The sequence below is a fragment of the Tetrao urogallus genome, assembly GCF_951394365.1.
Source record: "Tetrao urogallus genome assembly, chromosome: 10".
In the NCBI taxonomy this organism is placed as follows: domain Eukaryota; kingdom Metazoa; phylum Chordata; class Aves; order Galliformes; family Phasianidae; genus Tetrao; species Tetrao urogallus.
Window position 1 is genome coordinate 19,480,509 of NC_136823.1, and position 17,318 is coordinate 19,497,826.

Here is a 17,318-nt window from a genome sequence, read left to right on the forward strand (position 1 = left end):
TCCAGCCTGGCCTCGAGTGCTGCCAGGGAGGGAGCATCCGCAACCTCTCCATGCAACCTGCTCCAGTGACTCACCCACACAATGTGTGCTGAGGACATCTGCTACAAACTACATCACAGCAGCTTTAGCCAAGGGTGTGTCAGCCCCCAGAGCCCCCCCAGGACACAGGGTCCCTCCAGCACAGCCCCTTTAAGGGCACCGATGCGGCACGACATTAATTTTAGCCTGGAGCACAGCCAGGGCGTGGGGCAGCTGCTCAGCTCTCACAGCCTGCCCTCTGCACTGCCCCAGCACTGCAGCCCAGCAGCACCAGAGCCATGGCTGAGGAACAGAGAGAGCTGGAGGAGAGGATCATCATCAAGGACCAGCACACCAAGGAAATCGACCTGGTGAACAGAGATCCAAAGCGGATCAACGAAGACGTTGTAAAGGTAAGGACTTCCTGAGCACTGCTTTTAGGAGACTAGCTCCCTTCCCATTGCACAGAGTGTAAGCAGCCAGGTCTTCATCACTGCCATGAGGGCCAGGGGCTGCACTGCAGGTGGCAGGGGGAGGAGAACAGCCTCTGGTCCCACTGTGCATGTGGCCCCATTGATGCTATATTCTATTCCTTGAATGCACTGCCCGTCTCCACTGGCCTGAAAACATATGGGGCTGCCCTCACTGGTCACAGCAGTGGGAAGCCAAAAATAAAATGGGGTCAGCCCATACCACTGCTTGAAAGGGAACCTTTGAAAAAAGCTGAGAAGAACTTGCTAATGTTCAAGGCTCAGCAGTTCGAGCAGCAGAGCACTGAGATAAGCACTGTCCTGTTTGCAAGAAGACCGTTTCCCCTGCATGCCAGCATGGGGTGCAGCAACCCGCCTCTATTTTTGATCAAAAGGAGCACACGTCTCTGAAAAGGGGAGAGGAGAGAGAAAAGGAACGCCTCTTCCTAAGTAGTGACCATCGAAACTTGTCTGCTCTGTCAGTCGTGTAATGGGATTTGTTAGAATAATACTGGGGTAAGGTTGGCCCAAAGTGGGGCAAGGAGGAGAGGGATGAGTTTTATTAAAACTGCTTTGAGATCAAAGCAAACGGCACACCGGGAGGGATGGCACAGCCCAAGCTGCTCACAAAACTTCTGAGCAAGCTGTGACCTTGATGGCACCAGTGAAAAGCATTTGTGTGCTGAAACGCTTTGTATTCCAGTGGAGCCCCAGCAGTGCCCTGAGGGGCTGCGCAGTGACAGCCATAGGAGGGCACCCTGCAGGGTGAGGGGTGCCTGCAGGCCTCTGTGCAGCAGAGCTGCTGGGGATAAGGGCCAGCTGTGGGAAGGGGATGCAGTGCAGGAGCAGCACCCAGTGCCTGCAACAAGGCCTCCCCCCGACCACGGGCCATTCCCATCCCCTTTTTCCACTCAAGCTCCAAAAACTCTGCAGAGGATTTTCCAGCCCATCAACTCATGTAATTACACTACTTCCTCTGCTTTCAAAGCATTTGATGAAGCCACCTCGCATTCTTCCAGACCCAAAAATAGACCAGACGATAAGCTGGGCAGGGAAAGGCACAGCCACAGCCCCAGCACTGTGGAACAACATTTGGGCAGCCAAAGCCTCTCCGCAGTGGGCAGCAGCACACCAGCAAACACCCTGGGCATACATCAGAGCCATGCAGAGAGAGGCAGCAGCCACACAGGCAGAAGGGCACCCACCTGCAGGCAGCAGAGTCCTGGCACACACACGGCGGCAGCAGCCCTGGAGCCTCCAGCCTCCTCCCAGCTGTGGCACAGGATGTGCAGGTGGTGCCTGGGGGCAACTCGCTGAAGGCTGTGGGGCAGAGCCCAGCTCAGCATTCAGCCTGTGTCCTATCTCTCCTCAATAGCCCCTCCTGATACACAGGGAGCAAAAGGAAGAGAGAAGGGCAGACTCCTTCTTATAGCCTGCTGCTGCCCTCACTAATTATCCCGATTAGCTGGCCAGGCAGCTGGAACCTGTTTGGATCTCAGCTGGGCAGGGTCTGGAGGGGATTGGAGCTGCTCCCCTGTGCCCACCTGCACCCACACACAGGGCTGTTCTTTCCCAGCCCGTGTCAGTGTCTGTCCTGGTGCCTGCTGCCAACCCCAGCAAATTAAAGGTGATGTGGAATGACCTTATGATCAAAGAGCTTTCAAAAACAGAAGAGATGCTGCAGTTGGACATAAATGTATAAGCAGACATGTCAGCCTAACCAAGGAAAGGTGCTTCTTCTGAAGAAAATTGGCTTGGTTCATGCATTCCCTAAAAATGGCTTCCAACGCAGCAAGGTCTGTGCATGATTTGGAGGCTCTTAGGAATATTTGCAATGCTCCCAATGGCTGCATATAGCAATGATATTCCTGCAAGGACATGGCCAGGCTGATCCCTCCCTCTTCAGCAGAACGCAAACAGGCAGAACCGGGTATCTCACCTCCAGATGTATAATAAGAAAATCATAGATCAGGAGCACCGTGGGGTTTTACTAGCACCAACACCTCCTGCGTGTGGGCAGCCCGTGTCCTTGAATGCTAAAAAAGCACAGGAATGGGCTCTGTCTTCCTCAAGTATGGCTGTGCCCATCCCTGCCTGTGGCCATGTCCTATCCTGCGGGCACAGTGCACTGCTGGGCACGAGGCCCCTCCAACCTGGGCCCGGTGTCTGTGCCCACCCTGTGACGGAACCAATCCCTCCCCCTGAGCTTCCCCGCACACAGCAGCTCCTGCACCTTGCCTTGTGCCAACGCTCCCTCCCTCCATCCCGTGCCAGGTGGATTTCGAGGATGTGATAGCCGAGCCCGTGGGGACGTACAGCTTTGACGGAGTCTGGAAAAGCAGCTACACCACCTTCACCGTCAGCAAGTATTGGTGCTACCGGCTGCTCTCGGCCGTGCTGGGCATCCCCCTGGCCGTGGTCTGGGGCTTCCTCTTCGCCCTCATCTCCTTCTGCCACATCTGGGCGGTGGTGCCCTGCATCAAGAGCTACCTGATCGAGATCCAGTGCGTCAGCCGCATCTACTCCCTCTGCATCCACACCTTCTGCGATCCGCTCTTCGAGGCGCTCTCCAAGATCTGCAGTAACGTCAGGGTCGTGCTGCGGAAGGAAACCTAAATCCCAGCAGCACCACAACCGCCGCGCTGTGCCGGTCCCCGAGCAACCACAGTGCCCGCTGGGTCTCTGCTGCCGTGCCGGGGCTCTGGGCACAGCTGTCCTTGGGATGTCAAGGACACAGAGGCACCTGTGTGCTCTACTGGTGCTGCCCCGAGCGCTGTGCTGCCCCGGGGCCCGGGAGGTCTCTTTGTCCAGATATTATTCTCAATTTATTCTTCCCTTGGCTCCCAGCAAGTATTTGAGGCCAAAGTCCCTCCCAACGCGATGCCACAGAGAGAGGCACAGTTTGCATGGTGCTCCTCTGCTGTGGGGTCGTGGAGCTCTGCTGCCCTCAGCAACGTTGCACTGATGCTGCACAGCACTGCGCCTCGGGGTGGCTGCAGTTACATGTAGTGAAGAATATTTGAATGTTTGTAGGAAAAAAATGTTTCTGAAAACACTTTATCACAGGTATTTTTTTAAAGGCTTTTGTTGAAATAAAAAGAATTTAAAACCACATTGGAATTATGTTCTTTATAGTGTTGCCGTTCTGCTTATTCCCATCCCGAGCCAAATCCCAGCCCAGCTCCCACCACCTCCCACCCCCACGGCCCCACAAGCAGCACACGCCACCCTGCCACAGTGCCTCTGATTCCCTTTGGCCCTTTGAGGCCATGGTTGGTGTCCTCCTGTGGTGACAAATCCCCGCCATGCCTCACTGCCAGGAGAAAGAAGATGAACATAGGGGGAAAAACGGTGAGCTCTGGGAACGCCTTAAACCAGTCTGGTGGAAGGTGCTGAGATGGGCTGTGCATGCTAACAGCTCACTGAAGCTCCTGGAAAAACATGGAAAGGAAAGCCACAGCACGGCAGGTAACAATGTATGTGTTGGTGACAGTGAAAAAAGAAACTGGTACAGATTTCAGTGTGCTTTTTGTACCCGCTCCCAGCGCTAAGGCTGAGCCTTGCTGCACTCACGGGGTTGCAGGCAGTGAGGAGAGCAGCACCGGGCCCCCCTCAGCACTGCCTCATGCAGCACATGGAACACTGCACACAGCACTCAGCGCACTGCCCTGTGCTCAACAGCACCCTCACGCCATGTGAAATGCATCACAGCCATCCATGGCCTTCACCCTTTGGCACAGTGCTCGTCCTGCACCTCCCCTCCATCAAGACACAGCCAGAAAGTTTTATTTACAGGTATTCCTTAACAATTAAAAAACCCATGCTGTGAGCATGACTTTGTGCGTTACAAAGCAAGAAGGTTGCATTGGTGGAAAAGATCAAATGCTATCAGCTGCAGACCCAGAACAAGTGCTTGGCCTCGGAGGACCAGATGGCAGCTCCTCAACCCCACGGAGCCCCAGTGTAACCCAGATGCCTTAGGAGAAGCCTGGAGCACGCTCAGCAGATGCATTATTGCACAGATCCCCAGTCCCACGCTGGCGTTACTCCCGCCAGCCCGAGGTGCCCACCCTCAGCCCCGTCCCATATGAGCTCCATGCAGGAGGCAGGAGGGGCTCCGACGACGGTCCGTGCACTAAAGCCGCCGGTGGGAACGGACCAGGCGCTGCTCAGCCCCGCACAGCCCTGAGCGCGGAGTTCTCCTCGCCGCTGCCCGGCCCGACGCGGCGCGCTGCCCGCGCTCTCCCGCACACACGTCTGTATCCCTATTTATTTACACCGCACTCTCCACCGCAGTCCCAGCGCTTCCCAGCCCTCGGCCCGGTGCCCTCACGTGGAGGGCGGCTGCGCCAGGCTGCGCTGGCTGCTGCTGCGGCAGCTGAGCACGAAGGAGGACGAATGGCTCTTCCTGCCCACGCTCAGCTCGCAGGCCGGCCGAGCCTTCAGGTACCGCGCGGAGCAGCAGAGGAAGCGCCGCATCAGGTCGTGGAACAGGTGCCCCGTGTACAGCATGTAGATCCAGGGGTTGCAGCAGCTGTTGAGGCTGGCCAGCAGCATGGCGATGATGAAGGGGGAGGCTGCAAGGAGAGAGCGCGTCAGGGTGCGGGGGGCGAGGATTTCGCTGCGGGCCCCCGGCCCCGCGCCGCCGCTGCGAACGCAAACAGCGGGCAGAGGGCGGAGCCGCGGCCACGGCACCGCGCTGACACGGCGCGAAGCGCTTTCCCTCCCGACGGCCCGGAGCTCAGATCGGTTCCGTCCCATCAGAACGGGGCTGCGGACCCACAGTCGCGCCAACCCCCAGCCCTGTGCCCCCGCCCTGCTCTCCCTGTGCCCTGCTGGGAAACACCGGCAGCGGGGATGCGCGCTTGGGTCTGGCTGTGTCTGTTCCCTCTGCGCCTCAGCCAAAACGCGCTCACACCTCTGAAACCAGAAGAAAAGCACAAACTGTGGCTCTGGTTTCCAAATTCCCCTTTAACCCGCTCACCCACAATTCCTGCTCTAGTGACAACTGCTCCAGCTGCTCCTAATAAAGGGAAACTGCTGAAAGTCCGTGGTGAGAGAACTGAGGCACATCACAGCATTACAGGCTACTTTAGAAAAAAGGATATACATCCATCTTTCGCTGACTCAGCTCTTCTGCCTCTGGTGCTGATAAATTGCACTTCATGGTGCATGGCTGCACCAATAGGCCCCCAAGAGCGCCCCAGGAGCACCCCGAGAGCCAGATCGGCCCGCCAGGGCAAGGGCTGGGGACATTACATGGCGGAGATGGGGATGTCACACGGAGGGACTCCCTGCTCTGTTCAGGGGCCAGCAGAGGCACACACGGCCGCGTTCTGTGGGCAGCTGCAGCTGAGAGCCCGGTGCTCCGTGCAGCCTTGCGGAGAAAGCACCAGCGTTTGCTCGCTGATGGGTCAGGAGAAGCCCTCGGGGCTGCGGGTTGGACATACAGTGAAAGACACGGCATCGTCAGCGTCTGAAAATCAGACATTCGGACTAGACCGAATTCGGAAAACCAAGAGAGAGCTGTCGGGAGCATCCGGGAGGGCTTAAAAAGCTGTGCTGAACTTCCACACTTGCAATAAGTGAGCAGAGAGAAGCAAAAAAGGCATAGCGAGGGCGGCTGGAGCCGGGCAGGAGAGCTGCTCCGGCGGCAGGGCTGCGGGGACATCGCGGTGCCACCAACAGCCCGGTACTGGCGGACCGGACCCAGCCGCAGAGCACAGAGCCGCAGCCCGGTGTTGGCCTCCGGCAGCCCCACACTGCGCACTGCTGCTGGTGCCCAAAGCGCTGCCCCCTGAGCGCACTTTGCTGTCCTTCCTCTCAGCTCACAAAGTTGTGCAGAGCTTTTCCGCACGCGGCTTTTCCCAGGTGCGGGGACGCTCCCGTGCAGGGGCAGCAGCGGCTCGCACAGCACGCGGATCTGAGCCGGGCGGTGAGTCTCACTGCTTGCAGCCCCGGGGATGGCAGCAGCAGCCAGCACCGAGCGTAAAACATAGCAAAGCAGTGACACCGCACCCAGGAGGCAAAACTCTTAAATCAGAGGGCTTTTGGAAGACCTGTGCTTCATCCAGAGCCATACAGAAGCAGCACAGTGCCCGGGCGGGTGAGAACAGAGGGGAGGGACGGGAAGGCAGAAGAGTTGCAAGCAAAGAAGTCAGCGGCGACAGAGCGGTACCGCAGGAAAAAAAAAAAAGGATTGGGCACGGGAGACGCGCGGCTCCAGTGAGGGGAGCTCAGGGGCAGCCGCCGCCGCCTCTCCCGGTGCTGCTCCACGCTCAGAACCTCTCCTCGCCCCTCCAGACTCCCGAGCCCCCGAGACGTTGCTGTCCCTCCCAGCCCCCGGCCCGGAGCGCCGCAGTCCCTGCACGCACACAGCCGCGGGGGGAGGACGTACCTTCCTGCGGAGCGTTGGTGTCCCACACCGACCACATCTGCACGAAGAAGAAGGGCGTCCAGCACACGATGAACGCCAGCACGATGATGAAGGTCATTTTGACTGTCCGGATCTTGGCTTTGGAGATGAGCCGCGTGCTGCTGACCCTGGCAAACGCCGCTCCGCCGCGGGCGGTGGAGCTCAGCCCCCCGGGGGGGCCGTGGGCCGTCTTCAGCTTCACGTTCTGCCAGATTTTGAAGCTGATTAAGCCGTAGCAGACGCTCAGCATCAACACTGGGATGATGTAGACCATGAGGGTTATCCAGGTGACATAGGCTTTGGGTCCCCAGGGCTGGATGAAGTCCGCCCAGCAGTCGTAGACTCCGTTCCCCACATCCCGCAGGGAAAAGATGTGGATCTGGGGGATGCTGACCAGCAGGCACAGCAGCCAGGTGAGCAGCACGGAGACCCGGTCCGCCCGCCTATGCAGGGACCGCAGCGGCTGACAGATGGCCAAGCAGCGGTCCAGGGACATCAGCAGGAGCATGTAGGTGGAGGCGAACATCCCCACCACCTGCAAGTACTTGATCAGCCGGCAAAGGAAGTCGGGGCCGTAGAACCTGAAGGTGATGTCCCATATGAGCTGGGGCAGGACCTGGAAGACGGCCACCACCAGGTCGGCGATGCTCAGGTGCTTCATGAAGAAGTACATGCGGGAGTGCTTCTGCCGGGTGGTGTGGATGGCCAGCAGCACGCACAGGTTGCCGCTCAGGGCGAGGAAGAGGATGAGGCAGAGCACGGTCACCTCCACCTTGGCCATGTCCTCGTTCCGCTTCAGGGGGTCCGCGGTGCCGTTCCTGACGGTCGCTCTGTCCTCGGGCTGCAGGCTGCCGTTCCCCAGAGTGCCGTTGGCCCACAGGCCGCTCCCCGCCAGGTACAACTTCTCCATGGCCGCCCCGCATAGAGCCGAGCACCTCCCGGCCCCTCACGACCCCGCTCTCCGCGGCGCCGCGTCCCCCCCGGGCGGCTGTGCCCGAAGAGCCCCCCGGCAGCCGCCCCCCCCCGGCCGCACCCCGGGCTCCCGCCGCATCCGCAGCCCGCGGTCCCGACGCGACAGCAACGCGAGGAGCGGCACGCGGGGGGACCGGCAGAGGAGCGCCGTCCGGCCGGCAATCCGCGGCCCCGCCGCTGCCGCACGCGGCTCCAGCACGGGGAGCGCGGAGAGGACCCCCAGCCCCGGGCGGGGCGGGGAAAGGGATGGGGATGGGGAGGGGGCCGGCTCCGTCCAGCCCCGCCCGCGGGCACGGATGGGACCGGGGTAGGTCCCGCCCGCTCGGAGCGGCCGCGAGAGGGAGCGGCAGCGCCGCGCCGTGCGGCCCCCGACCCCGATCCACGCTCGGGGAGCTCCGACCCGAGGAGGATCCCCTCTGTGCGGCGGCCGGCAGCGGCGGCTTTGGGCTCTGACGCTGGGAAAGAGCGGCGCGTCCCTGAGCGATGCCGGGTTCGGGGCTCTCCGCCGGGGTTGTCCCCGTGCCTCGGCGGGAGCGGATGGCAGCTGCGTGCCGCTGCTCGCGCTGTGCTGCCTGGCAGCCGGAGCGGCGGCGACCCCCGAGGAGTTTTTCTTTCGGGATTATCTGCGAGTCCTGCTACGCCACCGCTAGAAAGGAAAACATACGCGGCTACGTTCGATACCGTTCGCCGTCAGTGCCGACCTCGGCCCTCGCACGGCGGGGCAGAGCAGGGTTTCCTCAGCGCTCGCTGCCCCGACGGCCCAGCACCGCGCGCTGCTCGCGGAGCGGAGGAGCACCGCGCACCTCCGCCCGCCTTTCCCCGCAGCAGCGGCCACGCGGGGCCCCCCGGCGCCTTTTCCCCGCGCAGCCCTGAGCGGCCTGGCAGCGCAGCGCTGCCGCCGTCCCACCACGCTGCTCCCCGGCAGCCCCGCCGCTCCCACCCTTCGGCCCCGAACAAACATCCCCGCAGTTATTTTTAAAGATTTTTGGGAACCTTTTGCTCTGTGCGAGATGTAAAAATGTTAAACGCTTTGGCGAGTTCTTCCTTCCAGGGTTCACGCTCTTCTCCCTCCGGGCAATAAAACGCTGTGGGAATCGCTAAGGATAGCAGCTCACCATGGGCAATGCTTTCTTTTTTCTTTTTTTCTTTTTTTTTTTTTTTTTTTTTTTTTTCCCTCGTTCTACTCTTTTCAGGAGAGTTCTGTAGGAGGAAGAGACCTCGCTGAGATCCTGGCTGTGGTGGAGTCAGGGAGAGCTCTGAGCTGCCTTCGGGTTCGGTTCGGCGCTGCTCCTTCGGCGTCCCGCTCCAGCTGCAGGCTGTGCCTGGGGGCGGGTTGGGGCGGCCGCGCTGCTGCCACGCACCTGAGGTGTGGACCCTGGGATGGGGCAGCGCTGCCCCCTCCGTGCTGTCAGAAGGTCGTCAGCCCCAGCTGCAAGGAGCCTTTCGTGGGATAGGATGGAGCCCGTGGATGCAGACCACAACCTGCGCTGCTTCTGGTGCCCGGGAGTGCTGTGCTGTGCACGGGGAGCTCGCCGGGGCTCGTCCTGTTTGTCTCCCTGCCAATGCCAAACCTGATGCTCTGTCCGTTCTGACCTAGAGGTGCAGAAGGGTCCTGCTGAGCTGCTGAGGGGAAGGGCTGCACTCCTTGTGTCCAAACACGGGGTTTAAGGTGTGGAAGGTTTCCATCAGCCACACTTGGAATGTGCTGGCTCTGGGTGAGGCTCCATGCTGACATCTGCACAGAGCACAGGGTGGGCTGCAGAGCCAGGCCAAGCGCTGGATGTTCTGCAACCAAACCCTGGCAGAGCAGCAGCAGGGAGCGCCTGTGGCCTCTGACAGAGGGCTGCGATTTACTCCTCCCCACCACAGAGGGGGATCAATCCAGGAGACCAGTGCTGCAAGCCACATGCTACACGTGCACCCTGAAGGGAAGCCTGCAGCCCCTCACTGCCGCTGGGGTACCGCAGCACAGCGTGCCTGCAGCTTTCCTCTCCCATCTCCTGCGCCCCCCCAGCTCCCAGCACATCCCTCAGCTTTGGGGCTGGGCAGCCTCACTCAGAGCTCTGCCTTCATGAGGCCTGCCTGCAGCGAGCAGTGAGCAGCACTGACAGCATCTCCACCCATACGAGTTTCTGCTCTCCCGGGTGGCTCAGAGACACACATCACTCGCTGGGTTTTGGCACCTGCCCCACCTATTATACAATATCTAATTCTCCCACACGTTTTCTCATCTATTACCCCGAGTTTTGGCTGTCACCATTTGGCAGCTGACATGTTGTTTTACCAAGCCACAAAGATTCACCCAAAGGCAAAGTGCTTCAGCAGAGAACGAGCTCCTGCAGTGTCCCAGGGTGCTTCCCAAGCAGTGGGACCTGCAGTGCTGCACGAGGACAGGAGGTCACCTCCACCACATGCAGCTCTTCTCCCGGCCGTGGGCTGAGACTGAGCCCAGCGCTCACTGGTGGGGGCCATGCTGTCCTACCCCTGCCCCATCCCTGTGCCACCCCTCCCAGCCCAGCCGGGCAGCTCTCCCCACCTCCAGGGCTGAGCAGTGCTGGAGCCCTTGTCCCCGCAGCAGCAGCACTTTGGTGTGCAGAGCAGGAGGTGCAGCGGGCAGAAATCACAGGACTTGTTCTTTTGAACATTCCTCTCCTTATCAACTTTGTTCAGTTCCCATTAAAGGGAAACCCCCCGACCCATCCTCAGAACGACTAATTCCAGTCAAAACAAACTCCCTCTGTAGTTGCCAGCTGCCATAATGAATTATTTCACGGTGCCCATAAATGCTGCTTTGAGCAGCCGAGGCTATCAGCGTCAGATGTGAACCAGCTCCTACAGGTAGCTCCCCGGCAGGACCCGGCCGGGCACGGCACGGAGCAGCGCCTGCAGGCACGGCGGATGAGCAGCTCCCACCCGACAGCAGCAGCGCAGTCACCGAGCAATCAGAACCCGCTGCTGTCAGCCACACGTGGCCGCTGCCGCTGCTGTGCGTGCCGCAGGAGCCCTTCTAACCGCGCAGCTCCAAACGGCGTTACTGACTGGCAGCGCTGCTTATGCTTATCCCCTTCTAAAGAGGAACAGCAGGAGATGCGTGAGAGCCCGGTGCAGTGCCATCACGCTACCCGCACGTCAATTTTCTGGCACCAATTAGTGAGGGCGCGGTGCCAGGCTGGGCGGCCCGATGCCGTGAGAGGGTCCGGCCGTGGGGCTGCAGCTGCAGCCGGCGATGTCTGCGTGGGAAGGGGACCGCAGGAGCGGGACGTGGCGCTCCGCGGCGCCGGGAGCACCGAGCCACTGGCAGCCCGGCGCGGGGACGGGGCGGGGACACCCCGCAGCTCCATCTGCAGGCAGAGCTCCCGGCAATGAGAAAACAAACAGCGCTGAGGCAAAGAGGCCTGAGAGAATCACAGGGTTTTCTGAGTCACTCCCCGCTCCTTCCAGCTTTAATACATCTACAGTGCCGCCGAGCTGGGAAGATATTTGTTTTAAAAATACATGCGTTGGAATAATCAAAAGCGCCAAGGCTAAATTTAATTTCGATTTACTGCTGCATCCGAAATAGCAGTTTTTCCAACAGCTCTCTGGAATCTCAACTTTACAGCCCCCATGGCACACGGGCCTGGCAATGCTTCAGGTCCCAGCCGCGGCCGCTCAGACGGAGCTCTCACCAACAGCTGCAGGCGTTGCAGGCGCTGTGCAGTGGGATGGGAGGCTCACCTGCTGCTCCTTCCTGCTCCCTCCTGCCCACCCCGTGTGCCCAGCACTCAGCCCGCAGGAGGCCCGGCTTTGGTAACTGCCTACAAACACTGAGATGTGTGTTCCTGTGCACACACCGCCCGCAAAAGACAGAACTCTGCTTTGGTAACAAAACTGCAGAATGTTGCTGTGTTTAGGTGAGGGCGGGGAATGAGGATAGAGAAAAGAATGGTTCTGCTGTTCTTCACAGGAGGGCACAGGAATAACAGAGGGCACAGAAAAACGTGGCAGCCGTGACTGAAATCCCTATGGGTCAATCCATCGGTGCTCTGATCCCCCACCAATACAAAACACAGCATCATTGGGTCCAGAATGCCCACTGAAAGTCCATTATGTCAGTGAGATCTGTGATGGGATAACATTACCCAGAGGTAGGGTCATGACAAGGGACAGCATTGCACAACTGGAGGTGCAGGGAAGGTTGGCCCGGGACACGCTGTGTCTCAGTGCATGTGACCCCATCCGACCTCCCAGGCACAGCCCAGGGCACAGCACAGTGTGAACCAAGGAGAAACGCTCCATCCCACACTGGTGGCAGCAAACAAACCCAAGGCAGAACACAGCAGAACCGCCGTCATTCCAGCATTCCTGCTCCACACCGCATGCAGCTGCAGCTCTGCACAGCGGCCGCGCCAGGAGCGGATCTGCCTTTGGAACCTGCAGCATCAAAGCATTACTTAGGGGGAAAAAGCTGCAGAGACCGACTGCCCACAGACAGGTGCTGCAGTCCTGGGGCTTCTCAACAGAAGAGAACTTTCACGAGTTCCTGCGGTGCATCAGGACCATTTCTTCCCCCCCTCCCTTCATTTATCTGGGAACACTGAGTCCCAGTCGCCAGCACAGAGTGCTCTGCACTGAGATCCCTTTCCATCGTGTCACTGTGAGGTTCACGGGAGTCAAACCATTTCCTCCAGAGGAATCCCCTCCTCCTGCTGCCACGGTCTGAACACCGCTGGCATTGAGCCAGAGCCGTCACCAATTACCTCGGTAATCATCGCCATTAAGAAGGCAGTGCTGCACGCAGGACCTCCTGCCGGAGCCCCTGAAGGTGCACTGCTCATGTGTGCGCCTCTGTGCCAAATGAAACCGCAATCCCAAATCACTGCTAAAAAAAGGAAATCTGAAAACGCGGCCCAAAATTCAGAACCGACCTGGAGCAGAGGAAAGGGACGAAGGGTGTTGGGTGCTTATGAAGCGGGGCAACAGCAAATTTTGTGGGACCTGCAAAACCAGGGCATAAAGCAACGTATTCCTGCGCCTCATGCTGGTACTATGGGACGTCCCCACACACGCAGATGGGCCTGCTCACACCACTCACACCCTGCCTGCAGCTGCAGCTCGTGCACGTGGCAGCTACAGAACGCCCTGTGGTGTCAGAATGAGGCACACCAGTGTGAGCATTGCATCTTCTCGTGTTCTGAGAAAGCCGGAGGAACCGAAACAAAAACTAAGCATATGTGCATACTGATTTTAATACAGATTCACATGTAAATTGCATGATTAATATGCACGCACATCCGTATGAAGGAAACAGAATCGAGTTTACTGCTTATCACTGCCTCAGCAAAATCAGTGCTGCCTGACATGAGGGACACAGCCCTCAGCACAGCTCAGCTGGGAGCGCAGAGTGGGGCAGCTGATGGCCCACAGCAGGGCTTCATCTGAAAGCAAGGCCCAGCTCCATTTATTCCAGCTTTTTTGTGTCACCAATTATCTCCAATTGCAGTTATGTGTTCACCTCCTCCTGGCTGCAGCCCTGCTCTGTGCATGCAGCCAGCTGCTGCACTCAGCACAGACCGCACTGCACTCTGCTCACCCAGCCCCATATCAACCAAGGCACCAGTCACGCTGGGCCCTATAGTCACCATTTTCTCATTCTCTTTTACACGCTGGGCTTTTTTTCTGCAGTAATTCCTCAGATTTGGTTTTCTCAGTACGATCATTACTTTAAAAGCCAACACAATGGAGTACAAGACAGCAGTTTTCTGAAGGCCCTCAGCACAGATCCTTTTGCAGCAATATTCAGTTATGCAAACTAAGACAAAAGGAAACCAAGCCCTGCTGTATGCTGGTTTTCCTTCCTTCAGACACAGTCAGCCCCCTCACCCCCATCTCAGCAGAGCAGCAGTGGGGCTGTCCTCAGCTGGCTTCTAAAAGGAACTAGCACTCAAAGGGCTCTGACGGGCACAAATGAAAGCTAACCCAACAGGAATTAACGAGCAAATCGAAAAACCGAGCTGTCATTTGTCATCCACAATCACGGCTAATTAATTGTTACTAATTGCAAACCGGTGTGCAGTGTGCTGCTGCCCTGCCAGAGATTCGCAGAGCACCGTGGGGCTGTGGGGATGGAGATGGCAGCAGACACCCACAGAGCCCCATCAGTGCCCAGTGTGCCCGAGGGAAGCGTGGAACCAGGCAGTCATTCCGGTTGGAAAAGACCTCCGAGATCCCCCAGCTCAGCCCAGCCCAGCCCACCATGCCCTCCTGGGGATGCTCTGCACACCGAGCAGCCCACTGAGCGTGGGGTGAGCAGGGAGGGCACGGGGTCGGCCCCCCCCCGGGCTGCCAGCAGGGGTGGGTTTGGCCAGAACCAGCGCTGCTCCCAGCCCCCGGTGGGGACACGAAGCAGTGCACGGAGCATCCCCAGGAGACGGTCACTTTTCTGGGAAATGAGCAAAATATGTTCCCTTGTGCTCTGCATGACGAGGATCGTTAACCCAAGCAGGCGCTGCTTTGGGCTGGAAATTGCAATCACAGTAACACAACCATCAGGCTATAAAAAGAGACATGATTCAACCTAAAAACAAGGTTCTTCCCAACCATAAGTGGATTCAACCCACGATGTGACCAGGATATTTTCAGACCACCCCCGTGGTGGAACAACCAGGGCTGGAACATCAGCCCCGGACAGCAGAGATGTCCCATGGCCATCTGCCCCAGAGCTGGTGAAGAGCCAAGAGACTTTTTGCCATCCTTCTTTGTGGGAAAAGACTTACAAAGTTCTTCCACTCAAGTTTCATGAAGGCACTTCATGCACACAGAGGTAATGGCACAGTATGCACAGCCAGAAATCCACACAGGGTCTCCAAACCCCCAGCTACCACCTCTGCCTCCATCCTCACTGAAGCCATGTTCTCGCCCTAAGGACTTCCTCCTTGCACAGCTTCACCTGCTGCTTTACTTCATCTCCTAACTGCTAACCTTAAACTCCAAGCGAAGCGAAAACAAGAAATTAGATTCAGGCTTTAAAAGGTTAGGTTAGGGGGTTAGCATCAAGTACTGGGAAAGAAAGCAAAGTATTAATTACCGCTGATTGCAGCCTGCTGGAGCATGGCACAGCAGCTGTGGGCTTAGAGCCAGCTGTGCTGCTGCTCCTGACCCAGGGATGCAGGAGGAGCTGCCTATGGCATTGTGTGCTGCACTGCACTGACCCCCCCGCAGCACCTCGCTGCAGCAACGCATTACAGCAGCGCATTGCTGCACTGCACCACAGCACCACACAGCACTGCAGTGGAGCACGACCACACTGCCAGTCCCCACAACTGCACAAACTGCAGGCAGGAGGCAATGGCAGCACAGAGCGAGGCAGACCCAGAGCTGCACTCACTGGTTTGTAGCATGTGGAAAAGTTTTGTCTGCAGTCAGCAACTGCAGCACCTGCTGACTGGTCATGGGAGCACCTACACTGACCCAGCCGGGGAGGTTTGTAAACAGAAAGAAGGAAGGATTTGTAATAAAGAAGAAGAAGCAGCAGCACCATCATCCAAGAGCCAGTTCAAATCCAAAAGTTGAAGAAATACATTTACTGCCCAGGGTCTGAGTATGAAAACGCAGCTGAAACGTCGTGTTGGAGCTGGGGCTGCTGTGCTGGAGCTGAGTCCCACCGCACTGCGGCTCCCTGATCTGCCTGGGCCCACACCCCACTGCTGCCCACCTGCAGCCCAGGGCCTTCCAGCAGGGCTCCATCGGTCCTTCCATCCCCAGCTATGGGCAGGAGGGGCTGCTGTGAGCCCACCTTGGGTGTTACTGCCCACGTGTTCTGGTGAGCACTGAGGGCTTGTGGTTGGACTCAGAGATCTCAGAGTACATGGATGAAGATGCTTACAGCTGATATCTATGACACACACAGTATATATTCATTATGCAAAACCTCCAACTTCGGCAAGCGTAACTGTTTCAGACTGTAGGCAGTGACTTCAACAACAAGTGCTGCAACAAATTGATCCCAACAGGCCGTCAGCAAAAGAGTTTGACTTACGTCTGTATTTAATGTGCCATAGCAGCTCTGCCTCAGCTCTACAAACTCAAGTAATTGCTTCATTATCTCAACACGCCGATCACGGTGGTAGCAGGGTGCTGGAGTTTGTCAGTGAAACTGCCATTATCTGTGCCCACAGCAGTTTGCACACAGGAGTGCTGCTGATGGATGGCCGCCCCATCCCCACCCACTGATGTCCTCCACCGCCCAGCAGCAGCCCGGCTCCTTCTGCTGCCCGCAGGACGTCCTCTGCCACATCACGTCGCCTTCCCTCGTGCAGGAGGTGCAGACGACGCACGGCACAGCAGCGACATTTGAGTTTGCGCTGCAGGGTCACGGATACCATGGCAGCACCTGCAGGCTGCGGGTCTGGGTTGTATGAGGTGCTCCTACATCAATTTGCAGCTCAGAGGAAAGCGGCCCACGGAGTGAAAGCGCAGAGCAGAGCAGAGCTCACCCCTTAACTCAGCACTTGGCTCTGCACCCCGGGCGCTGGGAGCAGGCACAGCAGGCAGGGCTCCATGCTGACCTCCCTGTGTGTGTGGGGCTGTGGGGGACCACAGTGCTGAGCTCAGGAACCATGGGCTGCTTTGTTCCAGCATGACATTTGAAGAAGCCTCTGCCTGTCTGGGTCAGGGGCACAGTGCCTCAGAAGGTACAGCACATATGTGCACAAAGCCCATCCATTCTGCAGCAATTATCACCCAAGTCATTTTTCTTTTTGAGTAATCATCTGTAATGGTCAGGTTAGCTTCATTTTACCTCATCTCACCACCGAGCACAGGGCAGGGCCCTGGATGGCAGAAAGCAGAGTAACTCAATTCTCCCCTAATGGAATCACTCGAGTCCACTCCACCTGGAAGCAAAAAAGCAGGTGGTGTTGGTGTTATTTTCACACGGATTTTTATACAGAGCACGCTGCTGCTGCTGCTGCTGCAGAGGCTCAGTGCCGTTGCCTGCAGGCTGTACCCACAGCAGGCTGAGGTGGAGAACAGCCTTACTTACGAACACCACTCACGTTGTTTACAAGCGCTGGCACAGTGTTTGTCTTTTACACTGGGCAGAAGCACTTGAAGGCTTTGCAGCATTAAAATGGCTCCTTACTGTCCGACTCACATCAGCTGTCATTGCCCTCTCTGTCCCTTTAGTGCTTTTTGCCACACACACAACAAACCTGACCTGCATTTCCCCAAACCTGTGATGCTTCACCCCACTGCTGACAACCACGAGGACTCTCTCAGCCCTTCACACACTGCCCAGCGCCGTGTCTGGACCTGATGTAACCCCAACACAGAAAAGCAGAATGAAAATTTGAGGACGGGAGCCTGAGCTCAAACTCACTGGTATGAAAGGGCTATAAACCATCAGCAGCATGTCCTGAAAGTGGCAAGGGAGATCACTTCTCCCACCAAAGGGCTCACAAATC

At 58.1% G+C, this 17,318-nt stretch overlaps 2 protein-coding genes across 2 annotated transcripts; one reads left to right on the top strand and one right to left on the bottom strand.

Annotated features, from left to right (window-relative positions):
- Positions 1 to 317: 317 nt before the first annotated feature.
- On the top strand, positions 318 to 3,104 carry CAV3 (caveolin 3; the record flags this gene model as incomplete). Its single annotated transcript, XM_079540527.1, has 2 exons — positions 318 to 431; positions 2,763 to 3,104. The coding sequence occupies 2 exons, from the start codon at positions 318 to 320 to the stop codon at positions 3,102 to 3,104; spliced, it is 456 nt and encodes a 151-aa protein (XP_079396653.1).
- A 1,713-nt stretch (positions 3,105 to 4,817) lies between these two features.
- On the bottom strand, positions 4,818 to 7,813 carry OXTR (oxytocin receptor; the record flags this gene model as incomplete). Its single annotated transcript, XM_079540279.1, has 2 exons — positions 4,818 to 5,065; positions 6,886 to 7,813. 2 exons carry the CDS (start codon positions 7,811 to 7,813, stop codon positions 4,818 to 4,820), a joined length of 1,176 nt encoding a protein of 391 aa, XP_079396405.1.
- Positions 7,814 to 17,318: the final 9,505 nt, after the last annotated feature.